Here is a 25076-nt window from a genome sequence, read left to right on the forward strand (position 1 = left end):
TAAAGAATACATGGAAGAACAATGGAAGACTGGATTAGTTAAAAATCAAGAACAGTACGGAGCATTTGAAAGTTGTAAAATGTATATAGAGTACAGAGTTCATTTATTCATTCATTCATTCATAACCGCTGTAAACCTCTTATTCAGTTCAGGGTTGCGCAGGTTGTGGAGCCTACCTAGAATCACTGGGCACATAGAAAGAAACAGCATGGACCAGAGAGTTTTTTTATATGTATTTTAATGTAATAAACACATTTCAGTGCCATGCTTGAATGAGAATCAAAGGTTGAAAAAACCAAGGCAGTTGATGGGAAAACTATGTGGATCTCTAGGTTAATGGCCTCATGAAAAGAGGTTAATTTGAGACAGGTTTTCCAGAGAGCGCAAGTGTGTTCTTGGCCTACAATATCAAATATTGGAATTATTTTTTTTTCAGCTTATCTTTCCCAGGTACTCTTCATTTGATAGGACTTAATAAGAAAAATAGTTGAGATTCTGAAGACGGAAAAGGCTTATAATAATGCTCTTCTGCTCACAGGGATTATCTTTTCTGAATGGGTTACATGTAGGTGATCTTAAACAAATGAAATCGAGAGAATTAATAAGGAGTTTGTCTCTGTTTACTCTATTAACAGCTCCTACTTTTCTGGTAAGACTTTTCTTGGTGGTGCAATATTGTGGAGGTTTGACTGTGATCAGCCACATTAACATGAGTGAGGGCAGGTTCTGATGTGTTGATTGATTAATTCTGTGTTGGATGATTGATTGTAGGCGGCACGGTGGCGAACAGGTAGTGTCGCAGTCACACAGCTCCAGGGACCTGGAGGTTGTGGGTTCGAATCCCGCTCCAGGTGTCTGTAAGGAGTTGGTGTGTTCTCCCTGTGTCCGCGTGGGTTTCCACGTGGTGCTCCAGTTTCCTACAAAAACGTTGGTAGGCGACTCAAAAGTGTCCATAGGTGTGAATGTGTGTGTCTGTGTTGCCCTGTGAAGGACTGGCGCCCCCTCCAGGGTGTATTCTCGCCTTGCGCCCAATGGTTCCAGGTAGGCTCTGGACACACCGCCACCCTGAACTGGATAAGTTCTTACAGATAATGATAATTCTAGCCAACACTTTGTATTGTTGTGCGGTTGCTCCACACATTCCCATTTCGCTTCAAGTTTGCTATCAAGATGTAACCGTTGTGCTCCCAGTCAGTTGCAGATGTCTGTATTGTACATATTAAAGTTGCTGAATTCACCTGTTGGAATGGGTGTGTTCATACTTTTGGATATCTTGTGTAGATTTCGGTAACCCTTTAACATTAAAGTTATCTTTTAATTTCAAACACAGTGCACTAGAATACCAAAACCAAAACACTGTTCCTTAATTAGCAAATAAATAGTTTATGGTGGTGTTTATTGTTCAGTAAGCCGTTTCACATAGCTCGTTTACCTCTACTCTGGCCCTAGTATCTATTCAGTTAATACTTTTACTATATAGTAATAGTTGTATCCCCTACAGCCCTGTACTGGCAGTCTTATCTGTGCTTTTGTTTTCTGCTATTTCTGCTAGGTTGAGGCTTGTAGTTAGTGGGTGACTGCTGCCACCTGCTGCCTGCTTTGTGTACTCCTTTAAACCTCATCTGTTATACCGTTGTTGATTAAATATTTCTGTGTTACTGGAGCCTTGTGTCATGATTTCTCATACTGCTTTTCATATGATAATCATCTCCTCTTCCTGTATATGTTCAAACCTGAGTTGTGTTGGTGTGGTTTACTGACTGCAGTGAGAAGTGGTTTGTTACGTGTGTTTTTCTTTTAGACATAGTTTCTGTAGTGATTGTGTGAAAATTGTTTATGGGTCAGTCTGTCTGAAATCACTAAAGACCTTCCAGCTGATGGTCTCACTGATAGTGTTGTTATTTGGGGCCTTGAATTGGGGTCAGTGTTCCTATGTCATTATGTATTGTTGTGTGTATTGTAATAGAACTGTTTGCTTTACTGTAAAAAAAGAATCGTTATATATTAGTGCCAAAATATTTCAAATGTGCACTGTCTGAAAGGTATCACTGTGGTACCTTTTGCTGTCATTGTGGTGGCACTCTCAACGGTACATATTTGTACCTTTAATTAAGGAACATAATTGTACCTTATTCTATTATAGTTGTAGTAAGTTGTGTTGATTTCATACGCCACGTTTCATCTCCAGGACTTTTGTTGTGTGTTTTATATTTGAGAGTGTAATGTACCTTTAGGGAACACAGCTGAAATTTTTAAACACTGTTGTACCTTTAAAGGTACATTTACACTGTTTGTACCTTTAGTGACCAATAATGTACCTCGACCATACCTTTTTTTCTGAGAGTGTACTCTAGTGCACCTGTTTCTCTGCATACTTTATTAGCCCCCTTTCACCCTGTTCAATAATCAGAACCTCCATAGGGCAGATAGGGTTTCTGTGGTGAATCATTGTCATTCTCTAGAGTTTTTAAAGCCCTCAGTGTCACTTTCCGTCTTGTGTCCTATGATGAAGAATTAGAGGAAGACCATTTGCACAAAATCAATATACGTATCTCCTGAAAGCGATTTATTTATTTATTTATTTTAAATCTGGTTTGAGACAGATTGACCCTCTTAGTTCTGCTCCCCTCGTGCTGGTGTGCTGTGACTTTAGCGTGAGTGGACTGTGTTTTTGTAGTTGGTTCATGGTCTTACAGCTGAGGTGCAGCCTGATGTGCAGCGTATTGCATGGAGCAGTACAGGGCAGAGCTCTTGTCCTGAGCTGGAGCCTGCTGTGTCTGCCCCAGCCTCCGGAGCAGCAGCAGCAGGCAGCAGCTCGCAGCAGTGTAAGTGCTAGACTCAGGAGCTGTCGAACGAGCCATATGTGTGGCGCCTTCGGAGGAGAGACCTATTAGAATGTGGTTGACTTGTGGAAGGCCTTATCCATAATGAATGAGCACACTTCTAACACTTACATTAGCAGCACTCACACAACAAGTCATCCATGGCATGTTATCAGTCAGGTCTAGACTTTCTAATGTTTTTCCCACAGAAAAACAAATCCCTAGCCATAAATCCTAGTGTAACCTTGCTCTTTCCTTCAGAACGTACCCTGTTTGAACTTCTTCTACTGTGAGTTGTTTGCAGCATTGGCAAGAGGTGCCTCTCTCTTAGTTCCAAAGATTGTTCCAAGGAACACACCATGTAAACAAACGTGTCCTGAAGTTTCTCCATGTGTCATTGTATTTGTAATTTTTCACAAATTACACAACTGACAGCTGAATTGCTCTTCACTGTGTTGTGTTTTGGAATAACTCAATATCATTCTATCATTTTGACTTTAAAAGTTGGACTGAAAGGTTCTGGAGGCTTTAAACCAGATTACATCTACATTCCTGTTGCCTCTTGTAGCGTTTAGCATCGCAGGCATCTCATAGGACAGCTAATGTAGCAAGAGACAGTGCTCAGGGTAGACAGCCTGGGATCTGCATGGGGTGGGACTGGTTAGCATGCAGTTTAAAAATTCATTCAGTTAAAATAAATCTATAAACTATGCTTTATTCATTTTCTTAACCATTCTTTTTCTCTGGGAATCAGCACGCAAGCAGGAGATCATTAAAATCACTGAACAGCTGATTGAGGCCATCAACAATGGAGACTTTGAAGCCTACACGTAAGTTTCCAGACTCATTATCTGGACCGTTTATATCTCTAATCACCAAGCATTTCTAAAATGATATTAGAGCAGTAAGTAAAGGACAGTAAATAGACACATATTCGTAAATACTTCAGTAATACATTTAAAGTTTATTTTTTTCTCAGGAGAATTTGTGACCCGGGTCTAACCTCTTTTGAACCTGAGGCACTGGGCAATCTGGTGGAGGGCATGGACTTTCACAAGTTCTACTTTGAGAATCGTGAGTACTTCCTTCACAGTGTCTAATGTACTCTCAGATAGGTTTAAGAATTTAGAGACACTAAACTGTGCAGATTTACCAGATTTACCTTTTAATATATTACAATTACTCTGTATGTCTCTGCAGTCTTGAGTAAGAACAGCAAGCCAGTGCACACCACCATCCTAAACCCTCATGTTCACTTGATCGGAGAGGATGCGGCCTGCATCGCCTATATTCGGCTAACGCAGTACATAGATAGCCAGGGCCGTCCACGCAGCTGCCAGTCAGAAGAGACACGCGTGTGGCATCGCCGTGATGCAAAGTGGCTTAATGTACACTTCCACTGCTCAGGAGCACCTGCTGCACCTTTACAGTGAACAACACCAGGCACAGGTACCACCAGACACTTCACAAACAGTAATGTCAACAGATGAATTTCCATAAGCATTGCCAGAAGGCCTGGAGTATCCCCACACTGCATAGTATGGTGTTTTGCTTTAAAACATCTCTAATGCAAAACCAAAAAAAAGCAGGTACAAAGACAAAATTGAAGTCTGTAAAAGGAGCTATATGTAATATATTTACTGTAATTAATTGTAAAATGACCAGTGTGTCTCATTGGCATCTCTCACAGCAGTGAATTTACTGTGTACAGACAGTATGTTCCTTTGTGATGAGTGTCCGTTCCAAATCAGAACTCGGCCTATGGTCGCACCCACTGCCCAATCCCCAGTACCATTTCCACACCCTGCGTTGCTAGGTGTGAAGCACAATAGCAGACAAACACAATGTGCTTCAACTATGCAAGTGGTCAGGTGTACAGAGCATCTAACAACTTCAGCATCTTTCTGATAATCTCCATGATCAGAAACAGAGTAAAATGACAATAAATATATTAATATGTTGATTATGGCACATGTAGGTTCTTTTTCATCAACCCGGCAATCCATGAGGCAGTTTACTCCAGTGTTTAGAATTTGCACTGCAGTAGCCATTTTAAATGCTTTCTGTCAGTATTACAGATGGTCCCTTTAATGTTTGAAATATTTTCTATTTATTTTTCATGGCATGCATCAAACAGAATTTGAATGAAAACAATATGTTCCTATGACAGATACGTTGCTTAACAACCTGAGACTTGTCTGGGTGTGGTCATGGCATTGTAATGAGCACCGCTGATTAATGTCCCTCTTTTTAGCACTTCCAGATTGGTGTGCCACTTATACTACTTAGTGCCACTTTTAATTTAATGTTAAGAGCACAAAAAAAGTACACTTTGTATCTTTATTTGATGCTTGGCACATGCTTGTCATTGCAAAAGATATATTATTCTTGTTACGGTTTTACAGTTAAACTGGTGAATAAAAAAAGCAGCAAACCGGCACTCCCTTCAAACACTAGCTGATAGCTCATATCCCATTATGTTAATTGTCTTTCCTTAATGGAATTAAGACATCATCTGCTATAAACTGATCAGATAAATGTGGATAAAAATCTTGGATTCATCAGCATTGCGTGAATAACGTAAAGTCTTGTGTGAAGTAGGTGTAAACTTGCATCAGTTTTATCCAAACTCATGAGCACCCAGGGAATGTATATATAAAGATTGGCATTGAAAGTTACCTCAGGTTTTATACTTACACTAATTGTGAATGATGATATATTGATTAACTCTGAATGTGTCCAGCTGTGTCAATAATAATAATGAAATTTTTAAAAATCCTGTGTCATTCAACCCGAGCAGTTGTGTCCTCAAGTGTATCAGTTTCTTCGTGAGACTTGTTGCCTCAAATACATGTCTAAACCTCAGTATCTTTTCCTCAGCTTGCCTGGATGATTGGAGCATTTCTTCTCAGTGGCCGGATTGGCGCCAGGAGCCCGGCCGGAAGAGAAAACATGAGGGGGGAAAAAATAAAGCAACAAAGTTTAAAAATATATATATATATTTAAAAGCCAACCGTGGCCACCACTTCAGTCCAACCGTAGCTAGACGTGGGGCCGGCTGTGGCAGTGGCCCCGCCCTCCGGATGCTGCATGCTTCTGATGCCCACAGGGGGCGCTGTCTTGTCCTTTACCCATGATCCCATCTTTTCTGCCCGTCGTTCAGAGAGAGTGTTTAAAGTATTAATATGTTGTACCATGTTGAGATTTTGAGATTGTTAATCCTCACACTATTAACAGGGCTGAAATTGATGGCAGTTTGGAATCAGAAATGTGAATTTGTAAAAGGAGAAGCCACTGCTTCAGTGGATGTTGGTGGGGTTTTTTGTTGGTTTGTTTGGTTTTGTATCTTTTCTTTTACTTTTTTGGGGATATTATGAGAAGTAATATGAATGGAATATTAGAGGGGGGCTAAACAAAAATAATGATTGCTTAATTTCAGAAGTAAAGCCACCAAAGTGTAGAATTTAGATATTGACATGAACTTGTTTTAACAATATTTTTACCGTATGTTGATAGGGTTGGAATTGTGGGGGAGGGGGTGTACATTTTATTTAGGTTTTTTTAAGTATTTTGTGTTATTTTCTGGAACTGTTTGGTTTTTAATCTCCTGAATAATGCTGTATTTAAAAGTTATTTTGTGTTATCAAAAAAAGCTGATTTTTAAAAGTGGGGAACGGTTTAATATAGTTGTGTATACATGAATATTTATAGAGAAAGTTAAAATCAAAAAGGATCTTTAGTGTTGGTGTATAGGGAAGGGAGATATTGAGAGCAAGAGTGTTTGTGTGTGTGTGTGTATATATATATATATATATATATATATATATATATATACACTTGTTTTTATTGGCTTGTTAGCCAATTATACACACTCATACACACACCTGCTTAAAGCTCGCATGTGAGCTGGGTCAGTTTACCCACCTGCTTGTCTCTTTGCAGCCGTGACCATCAGTATCCTCAGAACCTGAAGTTGCAGAATGCTCTCACTTCACTTTAGCAGCGTGTTCTGAGCTCACCATCTCCTCCTGGCCACTAGGGAGAGATAAACACTACTCACATATAAACCTGGCTCTCAGCTCTCTCTTTCTCCTCTTGAATCTTCCTATCTCGCACTCTCTCTCTCAGACACGTAGATCACCTTCCCACGGCCGCGGCCGCTTGTGCATATCATTTTTGCTTTACCTTCTGTATTGTTTGAAGCATGTTTGAATTGAATTGAAATGGCCTGTACTGTTTTGCACATAAGCCTGAGACGCTATGCTGTTCTGTTCACTTTGCGTGGACTTTTCTTTCTGCAACTTCAGGTTATGAAAGCCCTCCCTGAGGGGCCATTCTCCAGGTGGACCCCCTGACACCAGCCCATAGCCCTTACACACCCCCACTGCGTGTGTTGCCTGTCTGCCGTCTGAGGTCTGGTCTGCGTGTGTTGTTGTCAGTTCTCTCGCGTCCTGTTCACTTTCTCTGGGGCTCACTGCGAGCGACGCCGGAGCATGTTAGACCCGAAACAAGAAAAGGAAATCTGACTTTGGCCTGGAGTAGAGGTGGGTAGAGTAGACTAAATCTATACACAAGTGTATGTGAGAGCAGCTGAGCAGAAAAATCTTTTTTAGAAGAAGTGCAAAACTATCAGAAATTCATTTGAAGTAAGTACGTCTCTGTTCTTCACATTTGGTTTCTTTTTCTTCTAAAATTAAATAATAAATCATTGAAAGTGTGGGATGTGACCTATCACAAAGCAGAGCAGACACTCTCACATTGAATGCTGGCAATGTTACTGAGTCTATGTAAATTACTTGAGTATAACTGCAAGTGTTATCACCTTACTTAATAGAGTACAACACCACCAAACCTTTACACAAGAACGTGAACTTGAGTTAAAATAAGTAGTATGTACCCACCTCTAGACTGGAGGTAAGAGAGGGAAGGGCAGTGACACCAGGTCATGCTAAAGGCAGTTGGGTTTCTTTGTCCCTTTTGTGCAGTTTGTGTTGTAATGTTCTAACGTTAGTGTTCTTAGTGTTGGTGTATCTTCTGGATCATTTTTATTCTGTTGTTGTAAATACTAATGCAGTGCCCGTTTGTAGATGTGGGTGGAGCTTAGGCTGTGCCGATTTCGCACGCCCTCTCTGTCCATCTTCATCCTGCCATCCTCACGGACTTCCAGTTCACTGCTAGAAGCCAATCATGCCGTAAAACGTGAGTTCACAAAGCAGACGATCACGTGTTCCTCTCACCGGCGTAGCTGTGTTTAATGCTCAGACACAATGTGCTCCCTTTAAGGCATATCTGTGTGCGTATCTCTGTGTGACATCCAAATACTGCTTTTTTATTTCACTGTGGCAAAGTAGAAAAAAAAGAAAAAAGAAAAAAAAGTGAATATCAGTGACTCCAAATGGGGAAAAGAGTTTTCCACTGTGTTCTAGGGCCATTCCGCTTCTTCCATTGTAATTAACAGAGTGAGAAAGTTCATCAGACTGTTAAGAACAAAAAAAAAGGAATATCAATGAAGTCCACTGCCCTCCTCATTTAGACATATCAGACACGACCCCACCGCAGAGCACACAGCGAGGCACTGTGACCCTCCACGTCTCCACCCTTTCTTTCACGCCCTGGCGCAGTGTGTACAGTTCCAGTCGTTTTTGGTTTGAGTAGCGTCTCTTCTGACTCCGTCGTCCTGCCCCGAGGCCCGTCCTTTCCGCTCGTCCCCAGTGTGTCCACACGGTCATGAGGAATGTTAACCCGAAACAGTCTGACACAGAAACTTCATATTAATTACAAAGAGATGAAGAAAATGGAGAAGATTGTTCCAGATTTACAGGAAAAGCTAGTGTGCATTTTGTTTGCTTATGAGAGTTCAGATACGCTAACTGAAAACTCCAAAAAAATATACAAAAAGGCCATTCACTTTAACAACCAAACCATATATGCAGTTGGACAGAAGGAGGAAAATATGCATGTCTACTCTGGTAATATTTTTCACTGTCTGTGTTTACTTAAAAATGGAAATCTTATCTATCTATCTATATGTATATGTTACCTGCATTCTCAAGGTAATTGAAAAATGGCTCTGTTTCAAATGCTAAAATGAAGTGATGTTTAAAAAAGACAAAAAATAATTAAAAAAAAAAAAGAAAATAAGGTTAACAAAGCCTTAGCTTGGTATGTTGCCCAGATTCTAGTCAATTTATTGCATTGTAACCATATGACGGGGCTACATATGAGTATACTCTGAGTTTTAATTGGATGCTGGATTTTTGCATGACCATACGATTAATGAAACCATGAGTTTAAAAATATCAAGTGTTTGTTTGAATGTTAGTAGATCTTCATAATAGCTTTGTTATTATTGAAATGTCTGAAAGTATTTAATAAAAATAACATTTAAACATAGTGTCTGTGTTGAAATGTTCATGCTCTAAACCCTGCTATAATACACACAATAAGACTAAGGGGCTAATGGTGATCAGAGTTAATCCACAGAGAATATTAAAGGTTTGGGTAATGTGGATGTATTCAATTTCAGCGTGGATTTAATAAATGTATTTATTTCATCAAACATACAAATTCCTGACAAACATTTGTTTAATCAGATTTAGAAAAGCCCATTTTGCCAGTTTCTAAACTATATACACATACTACATCACACAGTTTATATATAAATTGATTATCGTTAAAATTATCGTAATTATTGTCTTTTAAACCTGCTCAGAACATTCGAATAGCCCTCAGTGATTGTTCTGCATCTCTATAATGTCTCAGGTAGTATTTGGATATGCGTTCAGTCTTTGTAACGTGTGTTTTAATAAACAAACGGTAGAGTTATAGATTTGGGTGCATAAAAATATGTTGTACTTAAAGGAACACTACCAGTGATTCTGAAATGGCTCTATATTCACTTTTCCCTGTATTTCTCACTATACAGTGCACTTCATAAAACTGAAATCAGGAGGGTAGTCAACAATTTGGACAGTATGTCATGCAGGTTTTTAACCAAACAACGCAGTGCATTATGGGTCACTAGTGTCAGTCTACATGTGTTGTACCCTATGTATTGCAGTGCAATGTGGGATTGTTACAGAATGTCGGTACCCCAAAATATTGTTCCATATGGCCAGTAGGGCACAGTTTTGGACACAGCACAGGTTGTATTTTTACCTTAAAATTACAGCTTGAAAATCACTGTGATGTTCCCCTGACCTGTAATCGGGAGAACAGAGCCTCTGTCATTAGTAATCCCCCCATTATTTCACTGAATGTCCAAAAAGGGTGCACCATGATGGTGCCTGATTCACTACTAATGAATAATTTATTTATTTTATTAAATATACATAAAATACATATTAATGTACTGTGTGGAAATATCCGTTTTATAAGGAACAATACCATTTAATTCACATTGTTTCACTAAAAACAGGCTGATTTCTTTCCCTCTGAAAAGCTGCTAAATTAGATGGTCCCCAAAATATCTAATCTGTATGACCACAATGGTCTTCATAAATAACATTCACTATGGTACCGAAAATATGACTTTCCAATATATATTCATCCAAAACATCTAAAACCACTCACAACAGTGTTATTGTAGATCTGGGATGGTTTGTCATGTTAAATAAGGGATGAGTATTTTGGACACTGTGGATCAAAGAGCTTAAGTCCTGCTGCTGGAAAAAAATATGTCACTTTGGCAGATTTAACATGCTCAGTACTGGAATGTGTGGAAATCCAGTGCAAGCTGAGGAGATTTGCACACAATCCTCTATTGGCCACACATCCCAGCTTTGAAACCCTTTGTCAAGTTTATAAAGAAGGCAACAGTTGCCCCCCACAGTCAAAAAACAGCATAACAACTTTAAACACTTGAGTCTTCAAAATTAACTATTGAATTTGTCAGTGTTGTATACTACTTTCTTCTCACACTATCACAGAACATACCTTAGAAAGAAAATGTATACGTTAAGAGAACATTCCCTCTGTACCACATCTATAGCTGCAGAATGCCCCCACAGCATAAATAAGCCACCCAAAGCACAAAGTAAGGGTGAGATATTCAGGCATGTACTGTTCTCTTGATATACGCCTCACACATACTGATACACTCATTGGAGAACTTGGAAGCACTCAACTAATGATCTCAGTTTTCACATTTCTGTAGAGCAATGCTTAGGTTTCTGTGTCACTGAGATCTCAGATGTACATTTGGTTTTATAGGTTTATGCACTGTAACTTCACTATAATTTAGTCTCTGAAATTGTCGCCTGAGAGTCAGCAGTTCTGTTTTTCTTTAAATAGCACAGTTGGCAAAATCATCTGTCACTGAATGTACATTTTCAATAATATTTTCTGACCATTTACTGATGTCTTTTTTCACATTTTGAAATGCAGATGTCGCAGTCTTTAGACGCCCTGGCAGAAATCATGGAATTGTTTGTTTGAATTAGAAGTGTTTCACTCAGTTATTTCATTCATTCATTCATTGTTTGTATTCGTATTTGTACTCTTTTGTTCTTACCCAGTTCAGTGTCTCTTCAGTCATGGTGCACAAGGCGGGAACACACACTGGAGGGGGCGCTAGTCCTTCACAGGGACTTAACAGGTAGCAAATAAAGAAATCACAGATATGGCATAACCAAGCTTTGTTTAAATCAAAAAATATTTTTTTATGAAATTTGGAAGATGTTTCCTCACCATGTGCTGTCTCTTCAGTCTGAATGCTCAAACCTGGTTTAATGATTTTACAAACCCCAGTGCCTGTAAATGATTTAAAAAAGGCTTCAGAGTCATTAGAGAGATCCCTAAATGTTGAAAATCATGAACCGAGATGAGGATATTGCTTTATTCCTGGTCCTTAAGTGAGTAATATTGACATTTTTGCTGTAGATGGAACTGACTCTACATTCGGGAGAGCACTAACTGAATGAAAGCTCGCAAGTGCTACAAAACTAAACAACGAGAGGTGAAAATGGGTTTCTTTTGGTAATTTGAATAGTGATTAAAAATGTACAGACAAAGTTAAATGTTTGCCACATTCCATGACAGGCCTAAGGGTCGGTTCAATTCCTGGGACTGGTGTTCTGACAGGCGGCACGGTGGCGCAGCAGGTAGTGCTCCGGTTTCCTCCCACAGTCCAAAAACACATGTTGGTAGGTGGATTAGCGACCTAAAAGTGTCCGTAGGTGTGAGTGAATGTGTGTGTGTGTGTGTTGCCCTGTGAAGGACTGGCGCCCCCTCCAGGGTGTATTCCCGCCTTGTGCCCAATGATTCCAGGTAGGCTCTGGACCCACCGCGACCCTGAACTGGATAAGGGCTACAGATAATGAATGAATGAATGGTGTTCTGACGAGTTGTGCATACCTTATGAGCGCATGCTCAGACAAAAATGTTTTATGTTTTAATGTGTTAGTCGTATTAAACGTTTTCCTCCGGCGCATAACAAAATTGTAGTTTACTGTTATTATTAGTTTGAGTGTTCCAAAACTGTACACGACGAATTAAATGTAAAAAAAAAAAAAACCTATAAAACCATTAATTATCACAGTAGTAATATTATCATTTCTTTAATAGAGGGATTTGGGTATTTTCTGATACACTACTTTTAGCTTACCGACTATTTTATTTAAACTATGTATAAAAGTACAGTATGGCAGCACATTTCGACAAAGTTGCATAATTTACGGCTGAAATGCAGAAATACGAAATACGGCTGAAATACGGCTTAAGCAAGGCACCTAACCCCCAAGTTTCAGCTCCCTGCTCCGGTTGTGTTTGTGTTCACTGCCCCTAGTGTGTGTTTGTGTGTTTACTACCATGGATGGGTCAAATGCAGAGAAGCACTTTCCCTAAGGGGATCAATAAAGGTGTTCCTTCTTTCTTTCTAAGTATTTCTATGAGACATTTTCTTGGTGGGACCGTGTTTGCATTCCTTTAGCCAAGCCCAGCGGTTTATTAACGTCTGTAAAAGCAAAAACTCCTAGACTAGTTTGCATTTTGAGAACTGTGATGTTATTTGGTTTAGAAAATGGAATTCACAAAGATGATTCCACTATTTGCTTAGCATTTAGTGATTCCCCATTTCCTCTCTCTAACTGATCAGGGAAAATCTGCCATTGATTCACGTAGTTTAATTCCTTTAAGGTATGTGTCACGCAGCTGGAGTGTTCCACTATTACACAAAACTAGTGCCATATCTGTGACTTGTTTACTTGTTAAAAAATAAAAGGCTATGTGATCTTCCTCTAAGGGTGGGGATTCCATAGTTTTGCCAAAGGTAGTTGCTGTTCCTGTTGAAATTCTAGTTAGTATTCAGCCAAAAGTGGGGTCACCTGGGCCTGTTCAGGAATGCTTGCCTGTGGCAGAATGATAATCTTAATTGTATCATGCACTAAACCTGATTGGAAATATTTGCACTTTTATTATCGTTTCGGTTGTCAGCAGTTTCTACGTACAGTAGTTTAAATTTTACATGATGGCTTCAGTAACAACTGTAACAAAGTATATAAGTGTGCATATTAAATGTGCATAAACAGGGAGAGCTGTGACTTTTGGTTTTGTGTTTGCATTGTATTAATGTGTCTGCAAACCTACTACAGTTGGTAAGGCGTCCTATTTTTAGCACATCACCCTGCCCCTTCCCCTTTTTACCCTCCATCCTCTCTAAAGTCAGTTTGTTTTGAGTGACAGGACAAGTGTTACTAGGCCCTCCCTTCAACCAGCACTGAATTCCACCATGTAAGCAAACGTGGATGTCTCCAAATCCTCTCTCTCTCTCTCTCTCTCTCTCTCTCTCTCTCTCTCTCTCTCTCTCTCTCTCTATTTTAACTCTCTTTAACTGCTCTACCCCTATCACCAATCTCCAGCTCAGAGAGTGGGAGGGGGGCATGTGTGAGTCTTTGTGCAAAAGAAAGAGAGCGAGAGGATTCAGGTTGGCAAACAGATAGTGCTCTCAGGAACATTGTTTGTGGCTGTAGAATGTGGCTGTCCTCTGAGGGGGCCCTGAGACAAAACATGGGGCTTCTGAAACAAAATTGAGGTCCCCTCCAGCTCCAACCCCCAGACAACGCAGAGAGAAGCATCGGATTTTGAGCCATGGTGGCGGAGGAGGTCGTCATTACACTGTCCGGAGGAGCTCCATGGGGCTTCAGGCTACAGGGGGGAGTGCAGCACCAAAGACCCCTGCAGGTTGCCAAGGTATGGTTCACATGTTCACTAACAGATCTATCAGCTCTGCGTGTTTTGAAATTGTTCCTTCGTCCAGAGTACCTCTTATATATTCATGTGTTTACTGTGTGTGCCCACCGTTGATTTAATAAAGCCGATTATTGGTCTTCTTTGGACCAACTCAAATGTTTTGAGGCCTGAGGCACAGGGCAGTGAGTCATGTGCCTCATCTGGAATGGATCGCTGATGAAGACAGCCAAGTGATTGATAGAACGGTGAACTTTAAACTCATCTCTCAGAATCCAGAGCAGTCCCACATTAACATTGCTGCTAATGTCTGCTGGATTAATGGCATTAACATATTTCATGATACGACAGGCTGAATATATTGCTTTTCTATTGAACTGACATGACACGGAAACCCAAGTCCAGTCTGTTTCGGTTGGGAAATCTGTTGAATATGATCTGGTTCTGTTTGTTTGGTGGTTTGTGGGTTGGGGGGGCTTTAGGAGGCCAACACAAATAGGTCCTGCATGTTGGGAAAAAAAGAAGCTGGTTTATATATCGCCCCTCTCCAAAGTAAACCGTGTATATCCAAAATAGCAACTTTATAGAGGAAGGGGAAAAAAAAAACCTTGGAGCATTTCTATTGGCCAATTCATCAAGACATTTTCACACAATGTGAAGGACAGCTGCTGTGTTCAGATGTTGTAGTGAAAATGATTGTTTGCTGCCAGAGCTTCTGAAAGTGATATTGCTCTGTTTTTGCAGTAGAGAATACACATCATAGTAGAATTTCACACAGACGCAGACCCCATTAAGAACTTTCCCAGCAATGCTAAGCTCCTGTTACTGTTATATTTAAGAGGAATCCACTTTCTCCTGTTTTGGAGCAGGGGTCCTATCTCTGGACAGGATATCATCTGTTGCCCTGTATAAGCACACAGTTACAGCTGGGTTTACCGAGTGTTGACTATGCCGAAATCTTATTATCTCTTACCCTAATCTCACTGCAGACATCTCAAATGTCAGATGAACGTTTGCCACTCAGACTGTTTTGGGTGTTATGCACAGGTCACATTGGGCGAGAATCTCATCATAGCATAATAGAACACCAGTGAGATATCACCAACATTTCATATTAATCCTAGACCTGCACCCAGCCTCAGACCACAGGCTGTATTCACACATATGTCTGTGTCCATCTGAGTCCTGGCTCAGTAGTCTTTTGGAGACTACTGAGATGCAAAGTTTCTGAGGTTTTCTGCTTGTGTTAGTGTTTGTCATGAGACTGGAGACATGAGCATGCTCTATATCTCAGATCACATTGCTATTGATCAGAGGTGGCAAAAGTATTTTTGCCTGACTACTTTAATCATCTCAGACCAGCCTCAGAGATCTCAGGAGAGTTCTCTCTGACAAGGACTTGACCCTGTAATCCTGAATTTGCCTTCTCTGCTATTTCTTAGTCAGAACAATCTTCTGATATGGAGAAGACTGATCTCAAATCAGATGTATGAGCAGGTGTGTCGAAACCTATTAACAAACACTGACGTCCAATGTGCGATTAGGTATACACACAGATTTCCCAGATCCCAAGTTTAGAGATTCGCTCCAAAATGACTTCTCTTTACAGTTTTTTTCCCCTTCTCCTGTAAAGATACTATTTCTGGAGATACATGTTTTTAACTGGACATCAACGTGTGGTTTTGGAGATAGTGGAGTGTTTAGAGAGTTTGTAATAATTCCAGGTTTAGGGAAATGACTTGATCAGAACTGACCTTATCAGATGTGTTTTGGCGGTGCCAGCTGGAACCAGGCTCTGAGCACTGCCCTCTCTTGGCTGGCATTTTAATGTCTTAGTGTGTCACAAACAGCACTAATGATCCTAGCCTGAATGTGCTGCTCTATCTGTGTGCTTCATACAGAGCCATGTCACTGCTGAGTAGCACTGCATTCAGCAGGTTCTAGATAAAGCTAACCTTTCAAATTGTTCATTGAAGTATCGTCAGGATCAACAGCATTGAAACTGCCACCTAACTGGCATTCGTACATTTTTAATACAGTCTAGGCCAGGGGTCCAAGAGGGCACTCGTTCTCTCCAGGTGGGAAGGAGAGCTATCAGTCCGCACCGGGTAAAATAATGGATCTGGGTAGTTGGTGTTCTCCTACAAGCCTGTTGAGCTTGGATCTGGAGGGTTACCTGGTCAGCACTGTGGGGTGGAGGGTGTTTAATATCAGGGAGGAAACTCTTTAAAAATAAAAGAACAGAAACATTGTTTTAATTGAGAATGATTCAGTGAATTGAAAAATGAACAAATACAGACATTACCCAGTTATTTGCTTTATATATTATTTCTATGTACTACCCCCAGACTTTGTTCAAATGTATAATGCCTGAATCAGAGTGTATTTGGGAAAATAGTGACATCATTCATTTTGTTCCTGTGAAGAACCTATGAAGGTTGGTTCCACATTTTGAGCATAAAACAAGGTTATTATCCTCCATGACTAACTGTAAATGTCACACACGAGTAACACAAAAACTGTCTTCGGGTCAGCCACAAAAAGGGTTTTTAGTAACAAATACCAAGGGTGGGTTTTTCTTAGGAAGAGTCAAATAAGATGATGTAATCTCCAGTATGAATCAAGGTGGTAGATCCTTGTTGTGGCCATTTAAAAAACTGTCTTTTGTTGTTGTTGTTGTTGTTGTAGTTATAGTTAAATAACATTATCACTGAAAGGGGGCGGCACGGTGGCGCAGCAGGTAGTGTTCAGTCACACAGCTCCAGAGACCTGGAGGTTGTGGGTTCGATTCCCGCTCCGGGTGACTGTCTGTGATGAGTTTGGTGTGTTCTCCCTGTGTCCACGTGGGTTTCCTCTGGGTGCTCTGGATTCCTCCCACAGTCCAAAAACACACATTGTAAGGTGGATTGGCGACTCAAAAAAGTTCTGTAGGTGTGAGTGTGTGTGTGTGTGTGTGTTGCCCTGTGAAGGACTGGCGCCCCCTCCAGGGTGTATTCCCGCCTTGCGCCCAATGATTCCAGGTGGGCTCTGGACCCACTGCGACCCTGAACTGGATAAGTGCTTACAGATAATGAATCATTGAATTTAATCAGTAAATTCAAAATAGTAAAAGTTAAGTAGTAATTAAGTAGTTCTACATTCATGATCATTAACATCAACAATCTTTAACTCTTCTAAAGACAAACTCATACGTATTTTTGGATACGATACTGTCCACAAGAACAAAACAAGCGAATGCACTTGTGTTTGCGCAGCGCTTTTTCTTTGATGGAACTCAAAATAATATTCTCACTTGCCAATTTCAGACTTAATTCTTAGGTTAATTTTTTGTTGAATAAAGACAACTGTCATTTTTAATTTTACCATGCAACTGTTACCATAAAATGACAATAGACCTATTTGAATTACAGTTTCTGTAACACTAAGAAAATGCTTTTAAACGTACTCCCACACCTAACTGCTTGAAAATGCCTTTTTGATCTTCTATATTTGGAGTGCCAACAATTCTGGATTACATGTTACATTCATAATGTACTCTTTAATGTTTGACTTGAATATGTAAGTGCCCTGTTCAATTCTGCTGCTCTTTCTCTGCTGGAGTAGGTGCGGAAGCGCAGTAAGGCATGCAGAGCGGGACTGCGGGAGGGAGATGAGCTGGTATCCATCAATGACAGCTCCTGCGGGAATCTGTCTCACGCTCAGGCCATGAACCTTATTGACAGCATCCCTGGAGCTCTGCGCATCCGGGTAAAGAGGTAAATCATTTCCTCTTTCTTTATAAAATAAAAGGCAAATAACAGTGATTAGTTTCATGTGTAAACTGTGTTGAATTATGTTTATATTTTAAGTTTTTTTATATATATTTAAACCAGAAATTATTAGTTGCGTTAGTATGTTATAGACGACAAGTGTTTAAAGGAACACTACGTAATATTTTTACTTTAAAATTACAGCTTTAAAATCATTATGATGCTTCACAGTCTGGTAGTCAGGAGAATAGTGCTTCTGTCAATGCTACTGTGGGAAACTACACTATGTAACTTTTGGAAGAGGGTAGGAAACCACCCCTCTCCCACCCCCTTCCCACTGATTCCAGTAAAGTGCTGTAAAAATGAATTACATTAAAAAAAATTACGTAGTGTTCCTTTAATTTAAAAAAATATCAGTTACAATTTTGTATTACTGTCGTACTACTTACATGCCCTTTGCCGTTTTACCTCTTTACACGCGTGGCAGGACGCCGGCTGGCTTCCAGTCGGTAGTTCTGGTGCAACGAGCTCCTTCTCCCCGTATTGATAAAGAGTACCGAGCTGCCCTTAGGGCCAAGTCGCCATCCAGAGCCCAGCAGGCCAGCGTTCGACAAGTCCACCGCAGTTCAATGATATCCCCCGCTGGCCGCAGTGGCTTGACCTCACCACCGGGCAGTGAGGCTTATTACGGAGAGACGGACAGTGATGCGGATGTGGGAGCCCATGAGAAACAACGCAGACCGAAGCGACGCAGCCCCAGTAACGCGCCAGGGAAAGCGGGTCGGGCCTCCCCAGAAGGAGAAACGTCAGAGATGAGTGGCTACGACAGCGCACCAGACGCCCAAGTTCACACAGCGGAGGCAGGAGGGGACACCTTACATGGGGTTACTCGCAGAGAAGTGGTTTACCAGCCTCCTCCGGCTGGCAGCTGGTCCTTCAACACCTCCACTGAAACCTCCTCCATGAGTGCAGATGACCAGAGCCCTGCAGTGATGGAGGAAGACTCTGGGTTCCAGGAGCCCACCAGCGTTCCTCCTCTGGTTTCTCCACAGAGAGCAAAGGAGGCACTGATGCTGAGCTCAAGGCGACATTTGGTGCCCATGGTGGGGCCAGTCGACAAACCAGTAGATGAAGAGCTTACAATGACCTACATGGACAAAGCAAAACAAGCCAGTGAGTATATGTAGTAAGCCCTTCATATATAAAGACCCATATGTGAGACCACACTTTCTCCTCGTTCTCGTAACAACGTCATATTAACTACAGTGCTGTGCAAAACCCAGAGACCAACCTCCACTGATGTCATGTCCACTCAAGGCAGCCATTATGTTCACATAATTGTTCATTAATTTTTAATTAAACCATTACTCTTCACAGCATTAATATGGACTGACGATACCAGAGCCCAAACCTTAATATCTTTGAGATTCCTTGAATTGTGTGAAGCAGAAAGTACAAGCAACTTTTAAAGCAACAGTAGGTAGTATTTTTACCTTAAAATTACAGCTTCAAAATGTATTGTGAATCCTCCACTGACCTGTAATAGGGAGAAAAGACTATCTGTCTCTGCTGCTACTCCATTCTTAGCACTGCAGAAACTGCATTATGTAACTTTTGGAGGAGAGTACTGGAAAACATAACTACACTCTGCAAATGCAGGGGAAGCCCAGGTGCAACACCTAATCTTACCTTGTGTTCCTTTAGAGCAACATTAGGTAGTATTTTTACCTTCAAATTACAGCTTAAATTGTTTATGATGTTTCACTGACCAGTAATAGAGAGAATCAAGCCTTTTTTATTGTTACGTCAGGCCCAGCACTGCAGAAACAGCACTATGTAACTTCTGGAGGAGGGTGGGTTCAAGAGCAAAAATACAATTATTATTGTAAAAAATATAAACCTGAAATTTTAGTGTAACTTTTTAATTTTAGTTTTGTTAATAATAGTTTTGTTAATTGCTGAATTATGAAATGAATGTGGGACTGTGCTGTGAACATTAGATTAATTGTAGTTGCAGAATGGTTCCTTATACGTTCTGAATAATAAGCATTATAATGTATATTTAACCTGGGATATGTGTGGATAAACGATAGTGATAATGACCTCTCATGAGTCTATCTCTGAGATGCATGACAGGTATTTCTGAGTGGGTCTCTTTACTTAGAATATATCGCTCTTTAGAAAGGACATTGAAGTGGCACTTCAGTAGCCTGGATCAAGTCCAGAACTACCCACCAGAACAGCTGGTTTGCCTTTGTGTGTGGCTTGTGCTTTGAATGTCACCACTTGTCTCAGGTAATGTAGTTAGCATATTTTATTAAATGGCAATGTGATAGTCTTCATGGGACCACTTGAGGAGAAGAGAGCTGCCTGTGGTGGCTCTTTGAGCCAAACTGAGGGTCTATATTTGTACTGCGCTTCTGTGGGAGGATAACCTGAGCACTGGCTCGATGAGACGGCCAAAGCATCTCCAGCTGCTCTCTAGTGTCAAGTAGCAGTTCCCACCCCCAAACCCCAAACTCCTCTCTTATGCAGCCTTCTCACCTCCTCAAACCTTTCCACCTCTTCTTTCAAATATTATATATATCTAGGAATCTAGGAATATAAATATATATATTATTTCAGTGCTTTTCACTTCCTGCACTTGTTTGGGTTTGCAAATATAACTGCACAAAGACCCTCCACAAGACACACATTTACGCTCACATTATCGTGTTCTATTTATAGCATGTGCTTGTCTATAATTGCCAGACACAACAAGCAGTTACCATTAGAACCTTTTTCATTAATCCTAGTTGTGTTTGTTGATGCGAGGGCAGTTGGCCAGCAGGGTTTTGCATTTCATGTTTGTGTCGCTGGAGAAATACGGACTTAAATGAACACTGCTCATTAAGCTTCAATTAGACAGTAAAACTGTGTGTTAAATAAGGGCTTCACGTAAATGTACAGTGACTGAAAGAGGAAGAGAAATACTGAACATTTCTAAAGCTAGGCTCTGCCCCGAAATCTGGACCGGCACATGAAAATATAAGCCATCCTGCACATGGATAATTGAGGAGGTGCTGTTTTAGAAGGTAAAATAAGTAAACTCCCATAAATCTCTGCACAACACTGGACTGAGCTCCAACATTGTCAAGATTGTCTTTGAGCTGTGAACTGAGTTATATCATATAATATCTTATTTAGTGGAGCATAGAGGTATATGTCTGCCTCTCAGTCGTGTGGATGGATTTAAAATAGACTTTTGTGACTTTCCTGTAAGGTAGTTTTCAGAGGTATTAACATCTTGTTCCTGGCACCACTGCTGTGAATAATTATGATTGGGTAAGCTTCTCTAGAACAAAGCATTTCACATCAAACCACTCTGAATGACTCCTATGCCTTCAATTCCTGAAAACCGGAGAAATACCCCTTTGAGATCAAACTCATTATGTTCGAGAAAATGCTTTAGTTCAAGCTCTAACCTGAGACACTAAGATGCAATAATGATTTTCTAAAACTTGACTGATGTGCTTAAGTATTGTTATGGTGCTTTTCCACTGCATGGCACCTACTCTACCTGGCTGTACTCATGGTCAATTTTCCACTAGCAACGCTCCCAATATCCGAATTGTACCAACGTTTGGTCATGTCATAAAACACTGTCTCAAAAGGTAACCACAGGAAACAACGGCAGAAGTTACTTTAGTCGAATTCAAGTGTAGTTTATGGGAATGAACAAAGATTTGCCTTGCAGCAGTTCCAACAGATCAGTGGAATTATTTTTGTTTCTTGCTGCATGAAGTCTTTCATCAGCCACCAATCCAACCGACGTTTGTACTTCTTCAATAGACCAAGGTGCTGCCATTATCAGTCCTTTAAAAACAAATGTGAATCTCTACTGTAGCTTGGAGATTTTACAAACGTTTTGTATTTGGATGTGTGGATGTCTATATTTTGTTGTGTTTGAAAAGTCTCTCTAGCCAAATCAGCACACAAGATCTTCACGTCACGTTTTGGTCCCTTCTCGACTTGTATGAAACAACAAGAGAGAGCAGGTACTAAAAGAAATGTACCAGGTACCAAATTTACATAATAGAAACCACAAGAGTCGATTAGATCCAAGTCGTGCAATGGAAGAGAGCCATTAGCGTACTGTTGTTAATTTGGCAATCCACAGGCCTACAAAGTATTTTTCTGGTCCATGGAGTCATGGTTAAGAGATATGTTTTTATAAGATGCCCCTCAGTAGCATGTGGAATGCATGGATGCTTGAAAAACATCTTCTCAGGCTGATTTAGACAATGATATCTGAGGTCTAAAAGGTCAGATCTGGTTGTGTATCAATGGGGGAGGGCATCATTACACACTGTGCCAGCCCATAAAAGGCCTATATCTGGCAGGGAATGGAGCTGAGTTGGAAGCTAAAACGAGGGACCACATCCCACAGTGGTACCATCAGACATTGAACAAATGCACGGGTATTCGTCATACTCTTGGAATAATTATATATATATATATATATAAAATATATAAATTTGTTGACAACATATTATTTTCCCTATTCAGAGCTGAACCGAGTTGAAACACTGCAAGACAAGCAGGTAAAGGAGGCCCGGACCAAGTGCCGCACTATTGCTTCCCTGCTGACGGATGCACCTAACCCCCACTCGAAGGGCGTTCTAATGTTCAAAAAACGCCGCCAGCGCTCCAAGAAATACACTCTTACAAGTTATGGAAGCGTGGACGAAGACTCCCAAGACCTAGACTCCCAAGAGGAGGACAGTATCTTCCTGGGCAGTGAATCAGAGGTTGACGAGGAAGGATTCAGTGCAGCACCCGATCCCGTCTGGGATAGCGAAGTCCTGGACATGCTGGATAAAAAATCAGCATCCAGAGGTCTGGAAGGGGAGCGAGCAGAGGATGCTACAAGCCCTGGCCTGAGTGACACTACAGGTAAGGGTGCCCAGCTATTTGAGCAACAGAGGAAGAGAGCTGAGGAGCACGCAAAGAAGATGGCCGCTGCTCAGGTCCAACAGTATCAAATGCCAAGCCAAACACAGACCAGAACTCCTGCGCAAATGTATGCGAAAGAGAAACCCAGTGCCCAGCCACCACCAGTTGCACCAAAACCTGCCAGACCACCTGAGTTAATGCTGTACCAGGAGGCTCCAGTTGCAGAGATGCCACTCCAAGTACCAACCACTGAGATGCCGTTAATAAATCAGCAAGTAAGTTCTATGTCTGATGTGATGCCTCCTCTTCCCACTGCTCTTCCAGAATTGCCGGCTAGCTCTGTGTTAAACCGCACAGCCCGCCCCTTTGCCCCTGGGTTCATTAGCCACAGAGCATCCACTGCACCCGTTGTGTTCCGCCCTGCTGTTGCTAAAAAGGCTGCTAGACCCGTCTCAATAGCAGTGGCAGCACCTACGTTCACATCAGAGGAGAAACCAATAGATTTTGCACCTCCCAGTATGACAGCTGAGCATGTAAGTACTGCTGTACCTCCTGGAATGCCCCCCACAATAGCCACTGTGCCTACTTTTGCCCCTCTCCCACCTCCGGTTGCTGTACCAGCACCTGTGGAATCCCTTCCTGTACATCTTTCCTCGTCAATGGACAACAATATGGCTGTTCCATCTGTACCAGCTGATGTAAGTGTTCTGCCTGCCGTTGTTACTATGACTGCTCCTCATGCTCCAGCCACTGACCACACCACCGTAACATCCATGGCTCCCGTTGTGACCCCTTCCCCCGAGATTACAATGATCCCCCCTCCTTCTGCTGCCCCTATTACCACTGCAAGTCCAATTACCCCTTCTAGCCCCATGACTCCTCTGTCTCCTGTAGCGTACAGAGATAAAGCCCCAGGGGCTGGAGGCCGGACTGGCATCCTTCAAGTGGCTCGTCGCCGTAGTGGCCTTAAGCCAATGTTCAAGGCAACAGAAAACAAGAAGAACTCGCCCAATCCTGACCTGTTATCTTTGGTGCATAATCTGGATGAGTCTCCCAGGCATGTGTATTTCGACCCTGTTACTACCTTTGAAGAGGATTCTTATGACATAGATAACAGGAGGGTAAGAATGCCGCCACCAGTGGCTCCCAAACCACGTGTCATCACAGAGGTGACCCAGATTCCTCAGGCAGAAGGGAAGGGGGCTGAGCTGTTTGCACGAAGGCAGAGTCGCATGGATCACTTTGTCGTCGATTCTGCACCCGTAAACCACCAGCAACAACAACAACTACTACTTCAACAACAACCACATCTGTATGTACAGCCTCAGCAACCTCAGTCAGTCACGGCCATGGTCCAGCCACCAGAGTCCTCACTCACAGCATCACAGTGGAAGTACTCCCCAAATGTGCGTGCTCCTCCACCAATCGGGTACAACCCACTTCTGTCCCCTTCCTGTCCTCTAGGATTACAGCGTGGGGGCACAAAGCATACTGAGCGTGGCTCTAAGGCGGGTAGGGGTGGTTATGGGATGCAAAAAGAAGGTATCAAGGCCATAGACTTCATCAGGCGCCAGCCTTACCAACTCAACCCAGCCATGTTCAGCTTTAACACAGGTCCCTCTTACCAGCAGCAGAGGCAAGCACAGCAGGGCCACACCTTAACCACACCTAGGCAGGTACCTGTAAAAACAGCACGTGTGTATGAGATCAAACGCTTCTCCACACCTACGCCTATGTCAGGCTCCACCCTAACCACCACTGTGATTGCTCCACGTGCACAAACCACACTTGGTGACCCTATATCTCGCTTTAATATGACTTCGCCACCCATGACACCTGCTTCCCCTCCACCTCAGCTTGTGCCTGAGCCTACAGCCATGCAGGCACGAGCCCCAGGTCTGCCAGAGCTCCCCAAAATTTCGGCCACCCCTATATCTCTCCCGACCCCCTACTCACCACCCGCTCCAATGTCCAGCATGTTGAGCCTAAGCTACTCGGGACTCCAGGCTGCCAAACAGTTCAAGAGTGCTCCTGAACTCAGTGCCTTGCCCCCCAATCCTCTGAGGGTTCAGGTGCAGGCACCCAAGCCTAACTTTATTGCCTCACGAGCCGGCATACAGCCCCATGTCTGGAGGCCTGGTGCCCTGCACCACTGAAAAGATGCAAAGAACCAAATCCTCCCCCTTTCATGCTTCCATCAAAAAAGCATTCTGAAGAAGCAGAGCAAAAGAGAATCATAGAAGTTAAGTTCAGTTAAATATTAAATTTGGAAATCTGAGTCTGAATGTAGCCGAGGGGGGTACTCTGACCGGTCAGTCTTCAACTGTATTAAAGGATCACTATGTAATATTTTGACCTTAATATAACAGGATCAAAACCATTGTGA

The 25076-nt window shown here is 41.7% G+C and overlaps 2 protein-coding genes across 31 annotated transcripts in view; both read left to right on the forward strand.

Moving 5' to 3' along the window:
- The window catches only part of camk2g2 (calcium/calmodulin-dependent protein kinase (CaM kinase) II gamma 2), an 88197-nt gene extending 81573 nt beyond the window's left edge, over window positions 1-6624 (forward strand). For 29 of the 30 annotated variants that reach the window (XM_066678561.1, XM_066678575.1, XM_066678577.1 and 26 more), the window contains 4 exons: window positions 3577-3652; window positions 3802-3896; window positions 4023-4271; window positions 5703-6624. In XM_066678561.1, the coding sequence (XP_066534658.1) occupies window positions 3577-3652; window positions 3802-3896; window positions 4023-4255 (404 nt within the window). In that variant the 3' untranslated portion in view covers window positions 4256-4271; window positions 5703-6624. Of the gene's footprint in view, window positions 1-2696; window positions 2826-3576; window positions 3653-3801; window positions 3897-4022; window positions 4272-5702 lie in introns of all 30 variants that reach the window. The other variant, XM_066678590.1, reaches the window with a different exon arrangement.
- Window positions 6625-13907: 7283 nt separating this feature from the next.
- On the forward strand, window positions 13908-24846 carry synpo2la (synaptopodin 2-like a). Its single transcript, XM_066680106.1, has 4 exons — window positions 13908-14009; window positions 17610-17761; window positions 18243-18928; window positions 22304-24846. The coding sequence occupies exons 1-4, from the start codon at window positions 13908-13910 to the stop codon at window positions 24844-24846; spliced, it is 3483 nt and encodes a 1160-aa protein (XP_066536203.1).
- Window positions 24847-25076: the final 230 nt, after the last annotated feature.

Source organism: Hoplias malabaricus, chromosome 8, assembly GCF_029633855.1.
Source record: "Hoplias malabaricus isolate fHopMal1 chromosome 8, fHopMal1.hap1, whole genome shotgun sequence".
Classification (NCBI taxonomy): Eukaryota; Metazoa; Chordata; class Actinopteri; order Characiformes; family Erythrinidae; genus Hoplias; species Hoplias malabaricus.

Excerpts from the sequence above, each read along its gene's own strand:
- synpo2la (XM_066680106.1), top strand. The coding sequence starts at position 13,908 with ATGGTGGCGGAGGAGGTCGTCATTACACTGTCCGGAGGAGCTCCATGG. Across the intron at positions 14,010-17,609 it reads GACCCCTGCAGGTTGCCAAG|GTGCGGAAGCGCAGTAAGGC; the intron begins GTATGGTTCACA and ends CTGCTGGAGTAG. Across the intron at positions 18,929-22,303 it reads GGACAAAGCAAAACAAGCCA|AGCTGAACCGAGTTGAAACA; the intron begins GTGAGTATATGT and ends TTCCCTATTCAG.